General features: G+C 36.7%; 1 protein-coding gene across 10 annotated transcripts in view; it reads left to right on the top strand.

Annotated features, from left to right (window-relative positions):
• RhoGEF2 (Rho guanine nucleotide exchange factor 2) overlaps window positions 1-23,285 on the top strand; it is a 312,288-nt gene that overhangs the window by 19,958 nt on the left and 269,045 nt on the right. For 4 of the 10 annotated variants that reach the window (XM_065350789.1, XM_065351450.1, XM_065351526.1 and 1 more), the window contains 13 exons: window positions 843-912; window positions 1,004-1,248; window positions 1,378-1,479; window positions 1,571-1,684; window positions 1,784-1,882; window positions 3,851-3,943; window positions 4,037-4,230; window positions 4,346-4,532; window positions 4,749-4,940; window positions 5,109-5,226; window positions 6,290-6,460; window positions 6,660-6,683; window positions 8,839-8,901. In XM_065350789.1, coding sequence (XP_065206861.1) covers window positions 843-912; window positions 1,004-1,248; window positions 1,378-1,479; window positions 1,571-1,684; window positions 1,784-1,882; window positions 3,851-3,943; window positions 4,037-4,230; window positions 4,346-4,532; window positions 4,749-4,940; window positions 5,109-5,226; window positions 6,290-6,460; window positions 6,660-6,683; window positions 8,839-8,901 — 1,672 coding nt within the window. The remainder of the gene's footprint in view (window positions 1-842; window positions 913-1,003; window positions 1,249-1,377; window positions 1,480-1,570; window positions 1,685-1,783; window positions 1,883-3,850; window positions 3,944-4,036; window positions 4,231-4,345; window positions 4,533-4,748; window positions 4,941-5,108; window positions 5,227-6,289; window positions 6,461-6,659; window positions 6,684-8,838; window positions 8,902-23,285) is intronic. The other 6 variants (XM_065350872.1, XM_065350958.1, XM_065351125.1 and 3 more) reach the window with 6 other exon arrangements.

Genomic DNA, 23,285 nt, shown 5'->3' with positions numbered 1-23,285 from the left:
ATGGTTTATTGGGAAGTTTATACGTCTACGTGTGTATGTACGAGTAAGTAATATGTACGTGTATGTACTCTTCGTTTGCGATGATGTTGCGTATATAATATATATATGAGAAATGAACGTACTATGTGGACGAAGGAGTGTATAGGTTATTTTTGCTAGTTTAAATAAACAGTCGTTTACTTTTTGTTTACGTAACATTAAAATGGAATGTGTGCTTTGTATTTGTGTATAAATCGATCGAGTACGATTGGACGGCGTGTAGTATGTTCGGTTTGGTCAGTGCGCGAATTTCGTTTGTGTACCTAAGACAGTCGAACGATATTCTACCTGCTGTTGTGTCTTACGATTGAGGTAGACTTTCGCGTACAGTACGGTTTTTCGAGCTTTTCTCGGTGGTGTTATCGTCCTTATCGTTGCGAAAAAGGTGCTTTCTTCGATTGGGGCTGGGGTTGCAGATGCGGACAAATGAGGGTGTTCTCGTTGAAGGTAATTTGAGTGTTCGCTTTGCATGATGCTATACGTATCCCCGAGCTCTAGCTGGAGATTTGCTTAGGGTGCTGAAAATAGTACATTACGTGTCGTATGTTGAGTGTTTCTGTTTACTATAATGTATGTGCCATATAACGTGTATTTACCAAAAAAAAATTTGTACGTACGTATATTAACGCTTCGTTATCGAATCGATTAACAACCGAACTAATCGCATGTACCTGTCGAACGGTGTGAACCTGATAAGAGAGAATTTCCCCTTGGATTAGTCACGTGCGACGTGATCTACTATTGGAAACTGTATGCGTAATTAATAGATAATCGACTAACTCGTTATGGTTTTCTTGTTACAGTCACCCACTTCGCCGGTACCGGTACATCACCAACGAACGAAATCCAATCCGGATAGGGTCAATAGTATGGGTAAGCGATGCTGTCCCTATACAAATACGAGATATTATGCTAATTTGTGGCGTGATTTGTTTTTTTACCTGCGAATTGAATCATTTCATAGCGAATGCCGCTAAACGCCTGCTGAACGCCGAATCTCTGGGCGATCTGAGTTCGATGAAGAGGAGCAAAGGAGGCGTATCATGGAGTGTGGAATCGCCTCTGACGAGTACGCCGCCTGGTACACCGCCACCTCCTTATCACGGTACGCCGCAGCATCGTCAAGACAGTAATAATTCGTCGTCTGTGCCATCACCTCCGATACCTCCGCCACCTCCGGATGAATTCGATGAAAGCAACAGGAGAGATGTAAGTGCGAAATTTATCCGTCGTCGACGATGTACTCGTACTGGAATAAGCGGCGAACGAAATGACCCGACCCGACCCTACGATGAGTATTTTTAACGTGTGGTATTCTCTTTTGTTTTTTCTCTATAGAGTTCTTCCTTTCGACTCGATTCGTCTTCTCCGAACGGTTCGAGTTTGCTGCAAAATACAATCATATCGATGGAGGATGACGATATGTCTGATCAAGAAACGGTACGTCGACCACCCTTCCCTCCCCTCCCCCCACCACCCTTTGAACTCCGCCGAGATCGAAATAATAACGATTTTTTTTTTATATTCGCAGAGTCAATTAGAAGAACAAGGCCCTTTCAAAAGCATATCGAAGTTATTGGATCATAATGCTCATTTGGCAGTCTTCCTTAATTATGTGATATCTAATAGTGATCCTTCTAGTATAGTGAGTATCAATAGTATAATCTTTAGAGAGCCGAACACAGGATTTTATTTACGTTTTTTGAACGTGCTAATTTGAACTTTTTTATTGTTTTTTTCGCAGTTATTTTATTTAGTTACTGAATTATATAAAGAGGGCAATGGCAAAGAGATGCGCAAATGGGCGTACGAAATTCAATCGAGCTTTCTCGGTCCCGGAGCGGTAAGTTGAATTGTTGATTAGGCAAATATATAGTAGAAAAATCTTATTTCTGTGAGGTTTTCATCCCCTGAGTTGAATTTTCCCTATAGAGAAAGGATTGGGTCGAAAAATTGGGTGAAATCACGTTTCAAGTTATTTAAACTATATACCTACTTATTTGTGATGCATATTTCAAAAATTTGACGTCCCCTTCAATTTTGACACATTGAAGAGCTGTGCTGTGTTTGAAGGGGGGGGGGAGCTGAAGAATCTGCGTGAAATTTTCATGGAAAAAATACAGTCAAATCATTGTGTAGTATAGCTTCTTTTGGTTAATTTTAGTGCATGTTTCTCGAAATCTTTGGCACTCTTTTCCGGATTCTGACTCAGATTGGGAGGGGGGAGGGGAGGAGGGTCAGAGGAGTGTCCTAATCGCTGTGGGTGAAATCAGATTCTAAAAATTGCCACTAAATTCGTGTCAAATATTTTCTCAAAAGTTTTGGGATTTTTTCCTCTTATGTTTTTACAGTGATGTAGAAGGAGAAAGGTGAGGGGGAGTGAATGCACCGAAAGACTTGAGTGAAATCAAATCAAAAAATCGTTTAGGTTAAGTTTTTGATCAAATTTTTACATGATTTCGAAACTTTTGACAATTTTTTTCCAAATTTCGAACAGAAAGAAGATTACAAAGGTCGGTTTTGTCGGAATAAAATTAGATGAAATTGGCTTAAAATCACTTAATAAGTTAGGATGAATCATATTTTATAAGGATTTTTCGCGATTTTAGCACCTTTTTTTCCTAGTATTTTGATTCGAATCAAATAAGAGAGATGGATGAGAGGGGGGGGGGGTTGTCCCAAAAACAAGAATTTTAATCGTGCGTATTTTTATTTTTTTGTATTCGTTTCTCGAAAGCTTTGACAATTTTTCTCAGATTTTTATCAATTAAGGAGAGGGGATGCTCTGATCGACTCGAGTGAAATCAAATTTTCAAAAAAATGATTCAAAATTGTATCAAGTATTTTTTTAAAAGCAAATTTTTACCTTTGTTTCGAAAATTTTCGATTTTTTTCATTTATATAGTATTTCGACAAAAATGAAGCAGAGGAACGCTGTAGTGAAGTCAAATCGAAAAAATGTAGACAAAATCGTGTGCATCGTCATCAAAACAATGTCTTATGTTTTAAAAATTTTCTGTGATTTTTTTTTCAAATTTTTAATTAAATTGGAAAGCAGGGTATTGCAAATGGTTCAGAAAAATTAGATTTTAAAAATGTAGACAAAATCATGTCTGAAATTCCCTATTTTGATTTATATTTGTATAGTTTTTTCAGATTTTGACTCAAAATTCGATGTTTAGAGGTGAGGGGAGGGTGCCTTAATCGAATTTGATGAAATCGAAATTTTTAGATGAGATCCAAGTTGTGTTTTGTATTTTTACAGTATTTTACTACAAAACATTGTCGATTTTTTTGACATTTTTGCCTAAATCATGAGAGAAGGAAGAGGAGATGGGTTCTAATAAAGTCATTTTTGTGTTTTAAATTTTAAAATCTATTTTTTACTCTTTCCTGTTTCTTCTTCTTTTTTTTTTTGAAATTTTCAACTGCCAAGTTTATGTAATGAGAAAGAATTTTTCAAGTGGGAATTCGACAATTCCTCAAACCGTGGAATCTGTTTTTTGAAGTAATCGTCCTTTGGAAGCTGTGCTCTTTGTTGTTGTTGTTTTTTTTTTTGGAATTCTGCAGCTCATGATATTCAGTCATCATTTTATAGTCGTGTTTCTTCGAAATCTGCAACGTATTGATATTTCTCTCCGGAGTATTCGAATTTTTATTCACTTTTGCAATTTTCTCATTTAGAGGGAGGTTCAGTTGAGCTACAACTACCCCATAAAATATCGTCTCAATTTGAATGAGAAAAATATTGGAAATATTTCAACTAAAATGTACAAATAGCCACTAATTTTTTTCGTTTTTATTTTTACAGCCTCTGAAGTTGAAGAACGTCGACGATAATATTGCTCGCGATATCGATAATATTCTTGTTCACGAAAGCGATAAAGAAGAAATGCTTAAAAAGGTACGCTAATTTGAATCGTATTATCGCTCGAAATCGTTACATCGTTGGTTGAATTGAATTCTAATGGAACCTTTTACTATAAAATTTTCGCAGATATTTTGGAAAGCTCGTGCCAAAGCCAAAGACGAATTAAACGAGCAACTAGCCGACTTTCAGCAAAAAAGAATAGCCGGACTGGCCACATTATACGGTCCAAACGACGAGGGCCTCAAAGAATGCTACCAGGATAAAAGTAAAGAGCTTAAAGTGATCGCCGATTACCTCGTGCCTAAATTGGAACCTTATGTGTGAGTGCTGCGTTGAAATTATTTTACATATTATTAGGAAGATACTTGCACGTGGTGCCGAACGATGCGACGACGAATTAACTAACATTTCGGCGTGTTTTTTTTCTAATTACAGCGAAGAATTGGATAAAGAAAAGGTAGATGATGAAAAATTCACCATCGCCGCAGCCTTGAGTACAATAATATCGAAATTTTTCGGCTTCCGAGGACAGCACTTTAATACGATGCTGGATCGATGTCCGACGTTCGTATCGAAAGATAAGTCACTTTTCAAGGCTCGCTTCATCGGGAAGGGTAGAAAAGTACGTTGAATTTGTTTTTTTATATTTTTTTATTCGCTCTTATCCCACACGTATTCATGTTCGATGTGATGGAGAAACAGCCGCTGAGGCAATTTTTACTCCTGCAATAACTGTTCTTTTACGCGTGTCTTGTCTATCTCTATAAGTTATTCTGTATGCATGCGTGCGTGTTTTTTCGCTTTCGTTGTCGGTAACTGTATGCACATGATAATTTAGAAGGTCAACGTGGCACGTGTTCGTAGTACGAGTGCGAAGCGTAAGCGAAAAACGCAAACTAGTGAAAATACGACCGCTGCTAAGTTGAAAGATGGATCGAAATTCTTTGGGAATACGGCTATATCGAGAAAAAATTGCGTTATGTCTAGAAAATATCGTATCTTCGGTGTTGATAGAATGAGAAAAATGAAGGTAATTTTCGTACAATAAGAACACAACCAGCAAAAAGAACCGAGAAATCGGCCAACTCATGAACTGATAGAGAAAGTCAGGTTTCTTTTTTACGAAACTGAATTTCACGTGTAGGTATAATGATGATGAATTTTAACCCCGTTGTTTTTTTTTCTGGTTGCTGTGTAGGTGACCGTTCGAGGACATCAATTTATTGCTCATCAGTATTTTACCGTTACGTACTGCAATCATTGCCAGAATATTATTCGTGGTATCGGACCGCAAGGATACCAGTGTTCAAGTGAGTGTGAGTTTAATTTACGTTACGTTAGCGTTATTGATATTGGTTTTGTTATTGTTAAGTTATTGTCACGTATTTGTTAAGAATTTACCATTGTATCGTTATTTTCGGTTGTAGGAAATCAGTCGTTGTCCTTTTCTAGTATGGTTTCGTTTACGTTACGATTCCGTTACATAACGTTAACGTTATGTTTCTGTTGCGGTTCGGTAAACGTTTCGATTCTATTACAGTTTTGTTAAAGTTATGTTTCTGTTGCCATTTCGTTTCGTTATCGTTACTTTTCTGTTTCGTTAACGTTACGGTTTTATTACAGCTTCCTTAACATAAGTCATAATGGTTCTGTCGCCGTTTCGTTAGAGTTATTGTCATTTCTCTATCGTAACGTTTCTGTTGTAGTTTCATTAACGTTACAATTCTGTTACAGTTTCGTTTCCGTTATGGTTACGTTACGGTTATGTTTCTGTTATGGTTAGGTTATCGTTATGATTTCGTTACGTTTCTGTTTTCATTGCGTTTCAGTTCCGATTTTATAAACTGCAATATTATTTTGCTGTAGTTATTTGGTAAAATTTTCAAAAATCGGAAGCGTTACTAATTTATTAAACTGAACAAAAATTTCCATCACGAATGATTCGAAAAAATTCCGTTCATCATTTAAATTTACTTGTGCAACTGTTTCATTTCAACGCATTATCTCTTTATGTCTTCCTGTTGTTTGTTTGTTTGTTGATGGTAAAATTTTAGTTCAAGTATGCACAGCTATTTTAAATCGAGCCCTCGAAATAGCCATCACACCCTATACTATAATTCACTTTTCTCTATATTCGAATAACCCTTCGGCTGATTCGCCTACGCCATCGAAGAATCTTTATTTATTTGTGTTAAAAAGAGCTAAAATTGTCGCCGCAGGATACTCGACGGTCGACGGCGCGTAAAACGATATGGATGATACTATATTCGAATAGTTTTCGCTCTTATTTACGTTCATTCACGTGTTTTTTTGTTGTTTATTGTTTTTTTTTATTTATTAATCGTGTGTACGGTTTTTTTTTCATGTCTTTCTCGACAGATTGTAATTTAAATATCCATCGACCTTGTGCCAAAGTGCTCGAAGAAACATGCCCGGGACCAGCGATGAAAAAAGATCGCGGCAATGATAAATTAAGAAATTTCATGGATAAAATTCGACCCGAACGAAACGATCCGCGGAGGAAACCTAGTACGTTGAATTTTCCTCAAAGTGAGTATCCTTTCTAGAAGAGAGGTGCCGCTAGAAATTCTACTTTATCATAATTTTAACCTGCTATTTTAGTTGTACTTTTACTTAATCGATGGCAAGTACACGATTTATCATTTGTGTATTTTGCCATCCGAAAGTTTAATTTCAATTCTAATTCCATTTTTTTTTCTTTGTCATTTTTAATGCTGGGACACGATAGATAGAGATTCTATTTACGATTACGGTATGTACTCCTGTGCTTTTCTCAGATGTGTGTAAGCTTGTGATGATGTGCGAATGTAGATAGAGATGTAGTCGTTTTGGAATATAGTAGGAGCGATTGCGGGTTTAATTTTGAGTATTTAGTTGCTATGTAATGTGCTAGTGAACTCATGATCCAGCGTATGAAATTTTAACGATAGATCGATGGAGCTCTTTTTTTGCTGAGAAAAAATTGCGATGGTGTGAGGTTTCAAAAAGAGAAAAAATTGGTTGAATCTTTCACGTAGAAACAAGTGAACGTAGATTTCAGTCAATTTTTCTAGATTAATTTTGTTTCACTTGCTATTTGGGCTATTCATAGTTTCGCTGAATTTAGAAACAGTAGAGTTTAGAAGTATACACTTTTTTATTCTTTTCCAACTGGTTACACCCTGCATTTTTACCTTCATGGTCAAGAAGCCTTACCTTTTTCGGAAATTGTCGAAGTATTGCTTTTTGCAAAAAATAATGACAAATCATGCCCTTTCGAAGTTGCTAAAAAGTCTCATTACTTGTTAAAAATCCTTGAAAATCGTGGTTTTTCACAAAAATTTAAAAAAAAATCATTTTTCCAAAAAGTGCTCAAAAGTTTTGTTTTTTTTTTGGCAGGAATCATACAAAATTGCAAAAAAATAGAGAAAAGTGTCGCTTTTTTGACAAAAATTGTGAAGAGCGTTTTGCCAATAATTACCTGAAAGTCTTGCTTATCAAGTACAAAAAAATTGATGATAAAATCGGTAAAAAATTTAATCCTCAAAAATTGAGCATCCCAAAGTTTTGCTTTTTTGTAAAAAAAATTACCAAAATGTCTTGCTGTTCATCAGAAAATTTCAAAATAATCCAACTTTTTTTTACAAAAATTACGAAAAAGTATCACTTTTGTATCAATAATTGCCAAACAGTCTTCTTTTTGCTGAAATTATCACAGTCTTTTTTTTTCAACAAAAATTGTAGCTTTTCAGAAAATTACTGTTAGTACTTAAGGCTCACTTTTTCTCTGAAAAGTTTCTCCCTTTTTTACCAAAAATTTCTGAAGGTCTCATTTTTTGTTTAAATTGTCAAGAAATCTTGTTTTTTGTGTAAATTGCTAAAAAGTTTCGTTTTTTTGCCAAAAGTTGTTGAAAATCATGTTTCATTTTTTTTTCATAAAATTCCAAAAAGTCTCCCTTTTTCAAAAATTGTCCTAATGTGTCGCTTTTTCGCCAGAAATTGCGAAAATTCTTACTTTGTTGCTCAAAATTGTCAAAAAAATCTCGCTCTTTTTAATCAAAAAGTTGCTAAGTAGTTCTATTTTTTTGGAAATAATTGCCGAAAAGTCCTACTTTTTGCTGAAATTGTGCTAGTTTCTATCGAGTTCTATTTTTGGATTTTCAATAAATATGAAAAGTTTTAGTTTTTTTGAATGATTATTTTCTTCACTAGAATAGTTATTTTTTTTTAGCCATTTTATGGTTACTTTTTCGAGCTTTTTTGGTTACTGGGGTTACTTAATCGATTTGTCCATCTAAGACGATTTTTCGCCATTACAAAGCCTCCCAGTAATGTTGAAAAAAATCATTTTTTCCCAAGAATTTTAGTTTTATGTCATGATTAGTAAAAATTGTTATAGTGTGAAGTCCTCTCTCTAAATTTGAATTTTTGTTCTTTGAAAACTTGATGGAAAAAAAGTAAATTTTAGCTCTTCTCGCTCCCAATAGAAAAGCTATGTGGAAACTTCCTTGTGTGCCAATCGATGTGGAAAATTCCACTGTGCAGATAATCTAATTAGGAAGTTGAAAACGTAGATATTTAAAGCCATCCCTTGTAAATTGGATTCGTCAACTTCTACCGAAGCGAAGGTTGCTTCGCTTAGAGAGTGCACTGTGCACTGAGCAAATTTGTTAATTTGTTAATGCATTTTAATTAAGAAATTCGCATTGAAAATCTCGCCAGTTTTTTCAAAAGTGGTAATATGTAGTTTCATATTAGTAATAGATTTGCTATCATTACCATATTTGTTTATGTAGATTTGGGATTCAGAAATTTGATATTTTTAGATTTATTTAGAATTGGCTGATGTATCATATTATAAATAATGTATTAGCACGTATCACTGAATGTTCAATATGTAATTCGTTTTGTTTTTCTTCTTTCTGCAGTCGAAAGGATTCGTAGACAAGGAGAAGATCGCGAGGAAGGCTCGTCAACGGATAACGACTTAGGTGAGTGAAGTTCTGTAGCTGTATTTATTTCGTCGAGTTGCTCGTGGTTTGGCATTATTGAGTTTATTTCACTCCTTGTGCCTGTATTTTTTTTATGTGTAAAAACTCTTCGGGGTTATTTCATTTTGTTTCGAGTAGGTCACGAGGTTCTTCGCGTTTGACGCGGCGTATTTTTTCGATACCTTTTTACCCGAGTACCTCTTCGCCTATTTCTTATATTGCTCGTACATCTGTTTACGTAGCATATGTCGAATAGGTCGGTCTGTTTATGCGGTGCGTGTACTTTTCGAGGTACATATTGCGTCGCTGTGCCGAGCCGATCACGCCCCGTACTACATAAGCTAAGGTATAAATATCATTCGGTGAAAAATGTCGGCTTTATTTTGATATTTAACGGTTGAACGGGCTTCGAACGTACGTCGAACGAGTAAGGTACTTTGTTGTGTGCTGCTCGCGGTAAAGTTGTGCTTTTTTTCCTCTCCCCTGCTCCCCGTCGCCTGCTGCACGGTTCCATTCTCTGTTTATGTTTTCTTTTTGCGGCGACGACGACGACGACGTTTACCTACATCGTGAAATTGATATTGGTTTTACTTTGATTGAAAGATTTTTATAGTCTGGTGTGATTTTTCCTTTTTCTTCTTCTTCTTCTTCTTCTTCGGTGTATTGCGTGTTGTGTTCCAAATGCAGATATCGCAGTCATCGTCGTTGTGGTTTGTTCGAGTTTTGATGTCGTGTCATGTCATATACATAAACAGATGGCATAATCGTGTACGAGAAACGAAAAACGAAACTGGAAGAAGGCGTTTTTCAATTTATCCGATTAACAATATTATACTTATATATCCGGCGATGAGGAAAATGGAAAAAAATGAGCGACGATTGAGGGAAAATGTCGATTATACGAATTGAATCGAGACGATCGAAGAGTGCAGAGGGACGTCTTAACCTTGGCGCGGCCCGGCGTCGACTTCGACATTGGCATTGATATAATCGTAGAGTGTATTTTTCATTCGTATATATCCGAAGAAGAATTCATATTGAAAAATGAGTTTTGTTTTCGAGAGCGCGCGTGAGAAAATTACGTGAAAGAGAAAACGCCACGCCATGCCAGCCAGAGCTATTGTAGGGACTGCAGGGAGGGAAAAACCCCCATTGAAAGATGATTATGTAAACGATGCGACGAAGACGACGACGATGGGCACAAAGAAGAAGTGATGCAGGAGGTGGCAACGCACAGCGAGAAACGTCGAGCTGCTGAAATTGTTATCCTCGGTGCGACGATAATAAGCAGCTTTTTATTTGGCAGAAGAAAAAAAATGAAGAAACAGGACAAGGTTGTAGGTTATTTGGCGAAAAATACCGGCCATACAAGGTGTCCCAGATGCAGGAGATGAGTTTCTTGCGACTGTTGTGTTGTAAATGCATGCAATGTGTGTGTTTAGTTGCCTGGTTTTTGTGTTTCAGGAGGTGTTTGATTTTTTTGCGTAGTCTTTGTACTGACGAATTTGTTAAGATTTAGTTCAATCCCCTCCCCGCCCCGTCTCCTCTCCTTGGTACGTCGTTTTTATTTGGAGCCAAAGGGAACACCAGGAAGCTAAATTTCATAAAGCAAATGTGTTCGAGCTCAAAAACTTTGAACATTGATGAGAATTCGAGTTACTTCATATTTTCAAAATTTTCTCAAGATTTGTCCTCCTAGAGATTTTTTTGTCCCAAAAGTTTTTCATCGGACGATTTCTTGGTGTCCAGATTATTTTATATTGATCTGGCTCTTTATCTGTAAGTACTTAGTTTTTTCAGTTGTACGTTTTTTTTCAAAATTTTTCGAGTTCCAGATTTTTTAGCCTTTGGGAGTAGTCTCAATAATTTTTGTCTAAATTTTTTTCCCATGTGATTTTTTGTTTTATAATTTTTTTGGTCTCTCTTAGTTTGAAAAATTGTATGATCTCACTACCACATTTTTTGGTCTCAATATTTTTTTCATCAAAATCGTTTGAATTTTGAGACTTAGTTTTCAAGTTTCTTAGTCCCAAGAATTTTTTTCTCGAATTTTTTCAGGCGGTTTTTTGTTTTCCAGATTCTATGTCTAGTGAATTTTCATGGTGATTTTTTGATTTCGAGACTTTTTTGGTCTCCAAGTTCTTCAGTAACAAGATTTTTGGTCTTGATTTTTTTCCTGGTGATTTTTTGGTCTCCAGATTTCTCACTTTCAAGATGTTTTTCTTGTCCTGAAATTTTTTAGTCTCAAGATTTTTTAGTCCTTAGGTTTTTCCAGTCACAAGATTTTTTGCCTTGAATTTTTTATCTGATGATTTTTTTGGTCGCCAGATTTCTTAGTTAGGAGTTGTTTTTCATGTTCTAAAATTTTTGGTTGAAACATTTTCTTCTTTCTTGTCCCGAATTTTTTTCTGGTGATTTTTTGATTTTTTACTCCCCAGGTTTTTTCAGTCTAAAGATTTTTTCCCTAATTTTTTTGTCTGAGGATTTTTTGGTTTCTAGATTTCTCAGTTTCAAGATGTTTTTTATTTCCTGAAATTTTTTGGTCAAAATTTTCAGATTTCAAGATTTTTTAATCCCCGGGTTATTTCAATCTCAAGCTTTTTTCCTCAACTTTTTTGTCTGAGGATTTTTTGGTCTCCAGATTTTTCAGTTACGAGTTGTTTTTCATGTTCTAAAATTTTTGTTTGAAACATTTTTTCTTGCCTGGAATTATTTTCTGGTAATTTTTTGGTCTCCAGGTTTCTCAGTTTCTTTCTTGTTCTGAGATTTTTTGGTCTCAAGATTTTCAGATTACAAGATTTTTTGCCTCTAATTTTTTGTCTGAGGATTTTTTGGTCTCCAGGTTTCTTAGTTTCTTTCTTGTTCTGAGATTTTTTGATCTCGACATTTTCTATTTGGTGATTTCTTGTCTCAAAATATTTTGATTTTGAGGTTTTTTAGTTTTCGGATTTTTCAGTGCTCAGATTTTTTCGTACGCGATTTCATTTTGGTCAATTTTTTAGTCTCCGGATATTTTTTTGCCTGGTAATTTATTTGGTTACCAGATTTTTCAGTTTCAAGATTTTCGTTTTCTGAAATTTTTTGCCCCAAAATTTTCAAATTTTGTGATTTCTTTAGTCACCAGGCTTTTTAGTGCCAACGTTTTTTGCCTTAAATTCTGTTTTCAGATAATCTTTTGGTCTTCAAAAGTTTTTAGTTTCAAAAATTTTTATGCTCTGAAATTTTTTGTCTCAACGTTTTTTAATTGTAGGAAGTCTCCAAGTTTTTCAATATCAAGATTTTTGTGTCTCGATTTTTTTTTCATTCGGTTTTTCTATCAAATGACTGTTTTATCTTGAGATTTTTCAGTTTCAAAATTTTTATGCATTGAGATTTCTCTTGCGTGATAATTTTCATGGTCTTTACTCTTTAGATTTTTTGACTGGAAGTGTTTAATGTGGTGATGTTATGATCTTCAGACGTTTTGTACGGAGAGTTTTCAAAGAAGTTGCGGAAAATAATTTCTGTGGAATATTATCTATCGTGCTTTTTTATACTTTGTATCCAATTAATGAAATGCCAATTACTATTTTTCGAATGAAAAAAATAATTCAATCATAGAAAATTAAGTGGGATGGAATGATGGAAAAATAGTCGGATTTTCGAACTCGAGACGAAAATCTTGTGGGTGCTGTTGTGACGTGCATTCTTCTATGTACCATGTACACATCAATACATTATACAAGAAGGTGTAAGAAGATGACCGTAGGAGTAAAACAAAAAAAAATGACCATAAAAATAAATACCCGAAACGAAAAGTTGCAGAACAGTAATCAAAATAGGTAAACTTTTGTTTAAACATACACGATTGGAAACTCGTGCGAAAAACAAAGAGATGAAGTATCGGATTTCAAATTAATTCGCCCCTGCATTTCGAAAGATATAGACAAACAAACACAACCCAACTTTGTTCGGCATTACACCTTCGCAGTTCACAGTATCCTATCGATGTAAAAAAAAAATGGTCTTCTTTCGAGACACCCTGTATGTAGGTACATTTAACGTGCCGGCAGACTCGTCAAATAGCGTCGAGAATTACTGTACGAAAAGGGTGAAAAAAAAAGTTTTGAAAAAAGGCTAAAAGATACGCGGTCGTTATCAGCTGATTAAATCGTCGTCTTCGTCGTCGTTTTCGAACATTAGAAATATAGTAAACGTAGATTGGAATCGAAATGATAATAAAATGCCGTAAAAAGAGAAGAAGAAGAAAAGGCTTTAGCAATAACAACGCTCGCGAAAGCGAAAAAAGATGGACGAGGGGGAGGGCGGGAGTGAAAAGGTAAAGAGAAAAGGTTAGGTGAGCGAAGAATACAGGGTAATATGTATTTGTATCTCTGGGGATCGGGCAAATACGTACGATACAATGTGTAGCTGACTCTCTGCATTGCTATTCTCTTCGTGTTTTGCTGTGTTGTCTCTAAGGATGAGGTGTGCGAAGTCCTAGGATATGGTGTGAAGTGGTCCAGTGGATGTTAGATGAAGAGCAGGGTGTAGAGACAAGTGTTAGAGATGGCAGGGTACCCTGAAAATAAAAATATTGTGTTCGTTTATTATGGCAAGGGGGTGGTATGTACCCTTTTACCCAGTACTCGCCATCTTCCTGGACAAACCTGGTTAGACCTGCTGTAGCAATAAGGTTGTGAAAAGGACCTGGTCTAAAGGAGCAATACGACTAAGAAGATGAAGAATCGTTATAGTACATGTCGCAGACGCCTCGTCGAATTTACTCGAAATGCGTCGGTCAGGCATGGCGCCTGACGTCGCAGCTTTCGCGCCGTTTTCTCACCCGCCGATGACTAAATCTTGTACCGAAAGAAACAGAGAATTGCACAGCACAGTATCGTACAGATGAATGCGAAAATGAAGAGCTTAGCATAAATCATATTGTATACCTGAAATAGAGAAATCGATGTATTCGATGTGTTTTTCGTGTCCAAGTTCATCGCCATTGTCTTGAGAGATTTAGAGATAGTTGTTTTTTCTAGCGTCGTGTTTCAAATCGCATCCTTAACGATAAAAAAGAGAAAACGTTGCAATGATGGTGTAAAAATACCCTCTCCTCCTTTCCTCTCTCGTATACCATCTGATTCCAGCGTCCAATTCGATATGGAGGTTTTTTATTAAGGTTTTTGACGCGATTTATTGATATACCTATTACCTACTGTACCTGCGTACGAGTCTTGTAGATTGATCGTAAAACTTCGACGATGTCGTTGTGCCGCGCTTCGTAAGAAGTAAAAAGAAGCTAAATTTAACGAAAACTAGAGAGAATTTGATAAAGAAGATATACAGCGTCGTCGTCGCTCGTTTGAATTGTCCTAAGTTTATATTATTTTTTCCTTCTATGTTTCTTATACTCGTATTCTCGTTTTATCGACTCGAATCGAGTTATTTTTTCATCATACGCGAATGGAAAACTTCTCGTCGAACCTGTCGTGCGATTTTAGGTAACTTTTATTGCGAAGGGAGTTCTGCGCCAGGAGGCGAGATATCGCAGGTCATCTCGCGGAAGAGCCCTTTTTTCCCGTTGAGATTGGAGACAGAGATTCGTATCGGTGAAAAATGTTCATTCTAAAGGTGCTCGAAAGACCTGGGAAATGAAATTCTGGAACCCCCCCGACCCCCTCCTCCACCTCTTTGATATATGTAGCTATTATTTCTTTTTAATCTGAGATACGAGTATTAATCGGCCGAAATCTCTGAAAAGTCTAAAAAAACTGAAAATTGAAAACAATGAATTCAGGGCATAACAGGCAGTTAAATTAGTGGAAAAGTGGTCAAAAAGGTAGTGAAAAAATTCGGACGCGCAACAACAACCATCAAATCATTGAAAAAAAACGTTAATTTTTGTTGGAGCTGGCAACTTGTTCTTTAATTATTTTGATTGAAATTAAGAAATACTTTGTACTGATACAAATGTTCTTCCAATTTCAATTTTTTTCAAAAAATTTCTGTGAAAAATGAGGCTATGTTAATTTTTTTGAGGGGGAGGGGGTGGGAGGGGAGGGTCGAGTGAACAGATTTCTGAAAATGGGGTTGAAAAAAGGTGGTGACAAATAGTAGTTATTTTTTCAAAAAAAATTCCTTAAGATTAGTGCACTCGGTGAAGGGGGTAAAAACATAATAATATTATTATTTCGAAATTTTTCCATCTTTTCACCCTTTCTTTCTCTCCTTCTCCTTCCCCTTTTCTTGAAATTTTCGATGAAGGAGGCAGAAAAAATTACTCGAGAAGAAAATTATATTGAATACATGATGCAAAGGATGAAAATTTTAGATTTGAATTTTTTTTTTCAATTTTTTTGAAAGTTCAAAATTTTTAACAAGGGGACCTCTTGAGGTGTCCCACTCCGATTTGAACGGGACCGCGATTTTTGAAAAAAGCATACTCTAAAACCCTTAAAACCAAATTTTCAGCTGCCCAAGTTCATTTTTCGATTTTTGGCGAATTTTTGAAAATTCAAAATTTACTGTTTTTGGCGATTTATGCTTTTTTTTAAAAAGTACGTACTTGATCAGTAAAAATGGTCAAAACAAGTCCCAAAACTAATATTAATAACCCTAATCTAAATTTCACAATTTCCAGGCATTCTGGAGCCTCCAGCACGATTTTTCAATTTCTCCAGAATTTTGAATTTGCTCCAGAAGGCGTGAATATGCAGTTGGGCAGCTAAAAATCGAGTTGTATATTATACCCGACCTGTTTAACGAGTTTATCCACATTTGAGCCGATTTTGAAAGTGACACCTCAAAAGTGGCTTTTTGACCAGCTTTTTTCAAAATTAAAAAATCCAAAAAATCAAAAGCTTGTGTGGAAATTTTTGAAATTCACGCGAATCGCTGTATTTTGTCCAAAACTAACTCTCCACATCCAAATTTCACAATTTCCAGCCATTCTGGAGCCTCCGGTGCTATTTTTCAATTTCTCCAGAATTTTGAATTTGCTCCAGAAGGCGTGAATATGCGGTTGGGCAGCTAAAAATCGAGTTGTGTATTATACTCGATCTGTTTAACGAGTTTATCTACATTTGAGCCGATTTTGGGAGTGACACTTCAAGAGTGGTTTTTTGACCAGCTTTGACATTGAACTTTTTAGGAAAGTTCAAAATTGGCCTTTTTGCGAGAGTGCAAAGTTGAACTTTTTGTGAACATTTAAATTTGAATTATTTTTCAAAGCTTTGAGTTGAACTTTTACAAATGCTCGAAGTTTAATTTCTTGGGAACCCTCAAAGTTGATTTTCTTAAAAGTTCAAAGTTCAACATTTTTCAAAAGCTCAATTTTAAAATATATGTATTTTTCGAAATCTACAGCTCATCGCTTGAAAATGGAAAAAGAATCCAGAGTGTGTATTATATTTTACTGAGTACATCCAAGCATGTTTTGTTTCTAGGATTTTGACACCTTGAAAGAGCCCCCCCCCCCTCAATTTTGATCAAATTTTGAAATAAAATAAAAATGATGTGGCATATCGTTTGTTAGGTTTCCCGTAGTGCTGATTTCGAATTTGAATTTAATTTTTTGATACGAGCCTACCTAAACCCTTGTATACGCCCCAAATTTTCAAAAAATTGAAAACTCGTGTGACCTATAGTTTGTTGGATTGTTAGAGGTGCTGATTTCGAATTTGAGTTCACTTTTTTGATACGAGCCTCCCTAAGCCTTTCTACAAGCCCCAAAAATTTCAAAAAATTGAAAATTCGTGTGTCCTATGGTTTGTTGGGTTTTCAGAGGTGCTGATTTCGAATTTGAGAATACTTTGTTGATGAAAGGCTCCTGAACTTGATGTTGTATTTGGTTGTTAGGGTCATAAAAATTAGTGTTCGAGTCTTATTTCAAATTAGTGCCATTATAGGTATCCAATTACGTGACGTCATTCCAGTTTATTTGATTTTAGGAAGAGAAAAAGGGGTTCTAAAATTTTCGAAATTGTATTCAAGTAATTTTCGTAGCTGGTTGAGGGGATGTCTAAAAATTGAGTGAATTTTTAGAAAAAAATCAATGAACATGAATGGATTTTTTCCTCTAAAAAATGTATAGATCCCTCTTCTGCAAATTGAACTTTGTGTGCGAAAAATGGGTGCCATTGGGGTGGGGGGGGGGGTAGGTTTCTTTACGAGTTGATGTGTTTCCAAATTCCAAAATTTTTTGCTATCTCTCGAGCAGGCTCGGTAGTAAGATTTCGTAGTCGCGTGTACCTGCAGGAAACCCGAAGTGTTACCATACTAACTACATAGTTTAATCTGAAGTCTCTTTAAGACGCGGTTAGCGTTAAGCGTTAAAGCAGTAAGAAAGCGAGCTCGAGGTGGTATAAGTTGGTGAAATTAAGGTACCTACGCGTAATTTCGCGACGACCAAGGCGGAAAATCATATCGTGTATTGCCGAAAGCTATAATAATACGAGCCAGCTAGAGCACGAGCAGAAGGTTTACAAACGTGCGAAATAATAAAGCCGACCGACGACTGACTCGAGGGTTACATAATGAAAATTCCATCGAAAAGCCAGTAAATCGGGTTATTAATCTGGCCCGAGACGACGACCACCACCACCCCCATCATCCCACCTCGATGCTGATGACGATGAATGCTGTTTTTGGGAACTTGTACATACGAGAGAGGCGGACGACGCAGGGATCACCTCTGCCGATATACAATTTAACGATTTTGATGAGACATATCTGTGCGTAAAATCTCGGCAACTAAAAGCCAACGCAACGTGTGCAGGGTGAAAGAGGCAGTCGATATCTTTTCGATGAGTAGGCGATCGCTTATGCGTAGACGATACGTACGTAGACGTACTTTAGGCACCTAATTTAATCGTTTTAAACGAAGCTTACGATAATATGAACGACCGCCGAATGCGAACCGAACCCGAACGTGGAACCAGAGACGAGCCCCAGATATGATAGACCGATGTACTAATATTAATCCGAGCTTAAATTAAATTCTCGCCGAAAAATACGTTTACGTCACCCTTCTTCCTTCCATCCCTTCACTTTTGCCTCATCGTCCTAAGTACAGCTAACGTAAATTAATTTTACGAGGAAGAGGATTGATTTGACGGACACTGGTATAGCAGACTCCTGCCTCCCCCTCCTCTCCGCCACACAAAACCATAGGCTGCGTGTTTATCAGCTCGTGATTCTGATTTACCGCTCTGAAGTAGGTAGAGGTACCTCGTCATTGGTTTACGTGATGGAATTTTTTCGAAGCGATTAGCACGTTTTTTGTCGAGATTTTTTTCGCCAGAATTTTGGTCGTAGATTTAAAGGTCCCTCTAGGAGGGTATTTGGTAAAAATTACGGTGGATTGAGCCAATAATGTATCACGTACCTGTCGTCATCGGGATTATTCGTACGATCGCGTCGCTCGTCGTCGTCATCGTGTTCAAATTTCGACGAAAATGATTTACGAGTACATATCAAGGGTGGCGTATTGTTTACACTGCTGGCGAGTCGCAGACTTGAGAGTATGCCTGTCTAGTGTCTACGTATTACACGATAATGAAATTTTTCGAAAGCTTTTTTTCGTCATAATGAGAATATTTTGTTGGTTGTACGACGACGACGCCGCCGCCGACGATGACGCGAATATTTATACGGTTTATTAGTGTGTCTGTGTATGTATTCGATAGTAGGTAGCTGATAAGCTGCCAAATCAACGCAGCGGTAATTAGCGTAACGCGCTTATTGGGCGGGTAATGGGCGAATTTAACGCGACCGAAACCCTCGTATTAGTATACGTGCTGTTGATCAAAGCTCAAAATTAACGTGAAATGCGCGAATTTCGCTGACCTTGAGAAATTTTTACGTGATAAATTTTTATCAAACGATTAATTTTTATGCGGTTTAAATGGAGTGGAACGAGTGGTCCATTTGTTTAATATAAAAGTGTACGAACGAAGTTGGAGCGGAGAATCGATCGGTGCTCGTTTATATTAACGTGTGATTGAAAGCTGGTCTAGGGTTTGCGCCTGTTGAGGGGGGGGGGGGGGGGTGCGAGGTTAAGAAATCATACGTTCGATAAAGGTTTCGGTTTTGAAAATTTTGAGTTGAGAAGAGTAAAAGTCAAAACAATGTCCTAAAATATGTACATAAACTACTCAAAATTGAAAATTCAACTTTCCCGCCTTTTTTGGAGTATAGAGGTTTGTCAAGAATTCACTTTTAAACTGATACTCCTGATAAGGGAATCTCTTGAGGTGCCCGTCCCAAAATTTTTGCTACCCAAATTGAATTTTCGATTTTGGGCTTGGTGAATTTTTAAAAATTGAAAATTGACCATTTTCGACGATTAGTGTACGCCTCTTGTAAAAATATGTCCTATTTTTTCAAAAAAATCATAAAAATTGATTCTCAAACTGCTCCTGCGAACCGAATTTGACCATTTGCAGCCATTCTGGAGCCTCCACCGCGATTTCAGATCCTTCCAGAATTTTAAAATTTCTCCAGAAGACGTGGAGATGTTAATTTGGGCAACTAAAAATAGAATTGTGATTTATTCTCGACCTGTCCAACGAGTTTATTCGGACTTGAGCCGATTCCCAGCTTCCTGGAAGGTGTTCCATAAACAGAATTCTCCGTCATCATTGAAAATGTGTTGGTCAAAAAAACCCACCTGGGGTTTCTACCTGGAAACCTGCCTAAATGTGGGTAAACACGTTGAATAGGACGAGAATAAGCCACAACTCGATTTTTAGCTGCAGATAAAATTGAGTTTTACTCCTCCTGGAAAAATTTTGACATTCTCGAGGAGTCGAAAATAGCGATGGAGGCGCCAGAATTGCTCAAAACTGTGGAATTCGAATTCGGGGGTTGGTTTTAGACAAAATTCAGCCATTCGTGCGAATTTCACAAATTTCTCGTGGAACAGGAAGCTTTTGATTTTTTTTTGTGAAAAAAAGTGTTGATCAGAAAAACTATAACCGTAGTTTCCACTTGGAAATCGGTTCAAATGTGAATAAACTCGTTGAATAGGTCTTCAGTACGTTGTAACTCGCTTTTAACCCTTTCTGGAGAAATTTAGTGTTCTAGAGAAGTCGAAAAGTCGCGCTGGAGGCTTCAGAATTGCTCGAAATTGCGAGATTCGAATTTACGGAGGTAGCTTTTATATAACGTGCAGTCATTCGCCCTATGAACAGAAAATTTTTACTTAATTTTTTGAACCTTTCTATTTAATATCTACTTGTCAAAAAAAAAACACTCGAGATGTCCGTCTGAAAATCGGATCATTTTATGAACGAACTCATTAAATAGGTTAAAATTCTGGAGAAATCGAAAATCACGCTGTAGGCTTCAGAATGACCGTATTTGGTGAAATTAAGTTCAGGGAAATTGGTTTAAAAGAGTGTCTAACGCCTCTAACGGTCATGAAAGTCATGAAAAGTCATGAATTTTGCTCGAAACACCCTTGAATTTTTTTAAAAGCCTATAAAATGAAAAAAAAATTGAAAAATTGAAAATTTGTTCAAAAAATCAGAAAAATGAAAAAAATGAAACGCTTATTTGCTTAAGTAGAAATTGAAAAAAATTCCTCGCAGTTTCAAGTTATTTAATTTTTTATTGGGGGGGGGGGGGGGGTTCATGCGGTAAAAATGTGAAAAACAGGCCATGAAAAGGTCATGATTTTTTGTCTGGAAGGTTTGTTTGACACCCTGTTTCTGAATCAATTTTCATCATTTTCCCAAAGAAATGGATTTTTTTTTTTTTTAAAGAAGCGTATCAAAAATTTTCAATTTTCAAAAATTCGCCAAAAATTGAAAACTCAGTTTCGGTGACTAAAATTTTGGTTATGAAGGTTTGAGTAATTATTCACTTAGAAATATTAAAAAATCGTGATAACGACGATTTTTTTTGAATTTTTCAAGTTTCCAAAAATTGGGTTAACATCCAAAAATGAACTTCCAGTCACGAGGGTTCTACGAACATGGTTTTTCGATTTCGATTTACGAGTAACTTAGTTTCATTCAAATCTGAGCGCAAGATTCCGTTGTAAATTGTTTTTGAATTTTATCTACCACATATTTATGTTGTACCCTTTGCTGGAGGACGCTGAGAGAGCTTATACAAACGAGGTCAACTGACAGTACTTTGGGGATGGCCTTAATTTCTTCACCGTAAAGGATTTAATCGTATTTTAATCGTCGGCATTTGTCGTATCTTGGTCTGCGTATTACGTCTGTGTCTACACCAGCCATCGCCACCGTCTTCGAAACTCTGGTTGACAGAGTATATGAGGGGAAAGGGATGAGGGGGGGAAGAGAACACTCGCCTTGAGAAAGTTTTCCGGCACAGTTGCCGCCTCGGCGTAGTGGATGGCGTCGCGTCGTAAGGCTGAAAAATTGAATCGTATTCCGAAGCCTATGATAGAACAGAAAGAGACAAGGTAGGCAGGGTCAGAAACCATAATGATGGCACGGAAATCGAACCGAACAGAACATCGCAGCCCGTGCCCCTGCCCCTGCCTACCGCCGCCTAGCCCTAGACATAAGGGTGATTTTCAGCCGAATACTTTACCGCATAAAGTACGTACTTTCGTCGAAATACTACAACAATACGTATACCATACCAAACCATACCATATCGCTCTGGCATCGTAAACCATACATCAACATGTAAAACGTCGTGTTTATGGAGAATGAAAATTTTCGCACGGTCCTTTAACGACGTACTTTATAAAAGGCAAAAGGCAGCCGACAGGGAGGCAAGGCAAGCATTTACAACACTCTGGTAGCGAAAGGAAAGCTGTACACACACACAGCACTCTATGGTCTCGTATTCTCCATCTCCATGGCCCGTATATCGTATCGTATCATCGTCGTCGTGTATGTACTCGAAATGTACCGTATTTAGGTAGGTACCTAGTAGGTTACAAGAGTATTGAAAAATGGATATTGAGCACGGATATAACAGCACTGCTGAAGCAAAGGCACCAAGCATCATGAAGGGAGGTGAGGTGTGAAGGGAGGGTTTATTGGAGGACGATAACAGTACGATGTACTCTCGCACAATGTACTTTTACGATATTATAGCCGCGTGCTCGACGAGCGACGACGCCGCGAACGCGAACGAGAGTGAGTTGGTCGGCTGGAAAAAACTACAAGTTTTATCTGCGTCGAGAGGTTAATTTAAATGACGCGAATGATGTTTGTTCGGGTTATAATTTTACGTTTATGGATATTTAAAGGGCGGGATATTCCCAATGTCGGGCTATTTTTCGCCACACCGCCGCATGTACGAGTACCGAGCCACCAAAGGGAGGTGTTTATTTTGAAATACGATACCGTAGCGTGCGCTTAACCTTTTCTTTTTTTATGCGATCTCTTTATCGTACTCTGTCTTTGGTATTTTCTTTTTCAGTTTTATCTAGGTACTTATAAGAGAAGAAGATGAAAGTTGGTTCGCGTTTACTGAGATTTTGTGTATACTTTTACAACGTATTGCGATACCTATCGATAAGATTTGATTGAGGATGAAATAAGGGGTGAACTTTTTTTTTCAAAGGGGGAGTCAAAGATGCTCGTAGAGTGACGATGAACTTGAAAAGTTTTTTTTTTTTGATGAATGGATGAGACCGTACGTGACTTTGACCCCTACCAATTCGACTAAAGTTATTTTTTTCTTTAAGTAGGTATGAACAAATCAATGGTTTTTTGTTTTTTTTGTTTTTTCAAAATCAAAACGAACACGTGACGAATGTTATACTAAATATTTTTAGAATATACTCGTATTTCTAAACAGTACATACTGCAACTCAAAACTATACCCACTTGATGACGTGATCACTGATCATTAAATTTTTTTAGAATTTTTCTGTAGCCAAATATTTTCGCTGGTGAAATATGATTTAGAAGCTGACCACGTTGCGAAGGGTGAGAGAGAGGGCAACCTAAAAAAATTGAGATTTTCACTTTTTGTAGCGTTCATCTTGGGCATTTCTTGGTCAAATGGTATGAAATATTTGTAATTTGAAAGAAAACAGTAGTTCAAATGACCCCATGTTTTTCAGTTTTTTCAACTTTTAAAATGTGTGTATACTGTATGTTTTTTTTTTCAAGGCAAAAATTGTGAAAAACCCGACCAAAAGGTACTGTTATTAGTAATTTAACCAATTTTAGTGAAATAACAAGGGAAGAAACTCTGGTTTTAAAGCACTTGGGGTAGACCTCCCCCCCCCCTCGATGCAAATTTTGAAAAAGTCTTTCGCCTTCGCTTCGCTCGATCTAAAAATGTAAATAGGTAGTTTTTCTGTTTCTGAATTTCTACTTATGGAAAATGTCTGTTTAATGTACCTAGGTGTTTGCTTACTCAACTTTCAAAAATGCCAAATGTGGAAAAATTGACTTCCT

Source organism: Planococcus citri, chromosome 1, assembly GCF_950023065.1.
Source record: "Planococcus citri chromosome 1, ihPlaCitr1.1, whole genome shotgun sequence".
NCBI lineage: Eukaryota > Metazoa > Arthropoda > Insecta > Hemiptera > Pseudococcidae > Planococcus > Planococcus citri.
Note: the sequence above shows the minus strand (reverse complement) of the source record. Positions and strands in the feature narration are given on the sequence as shown.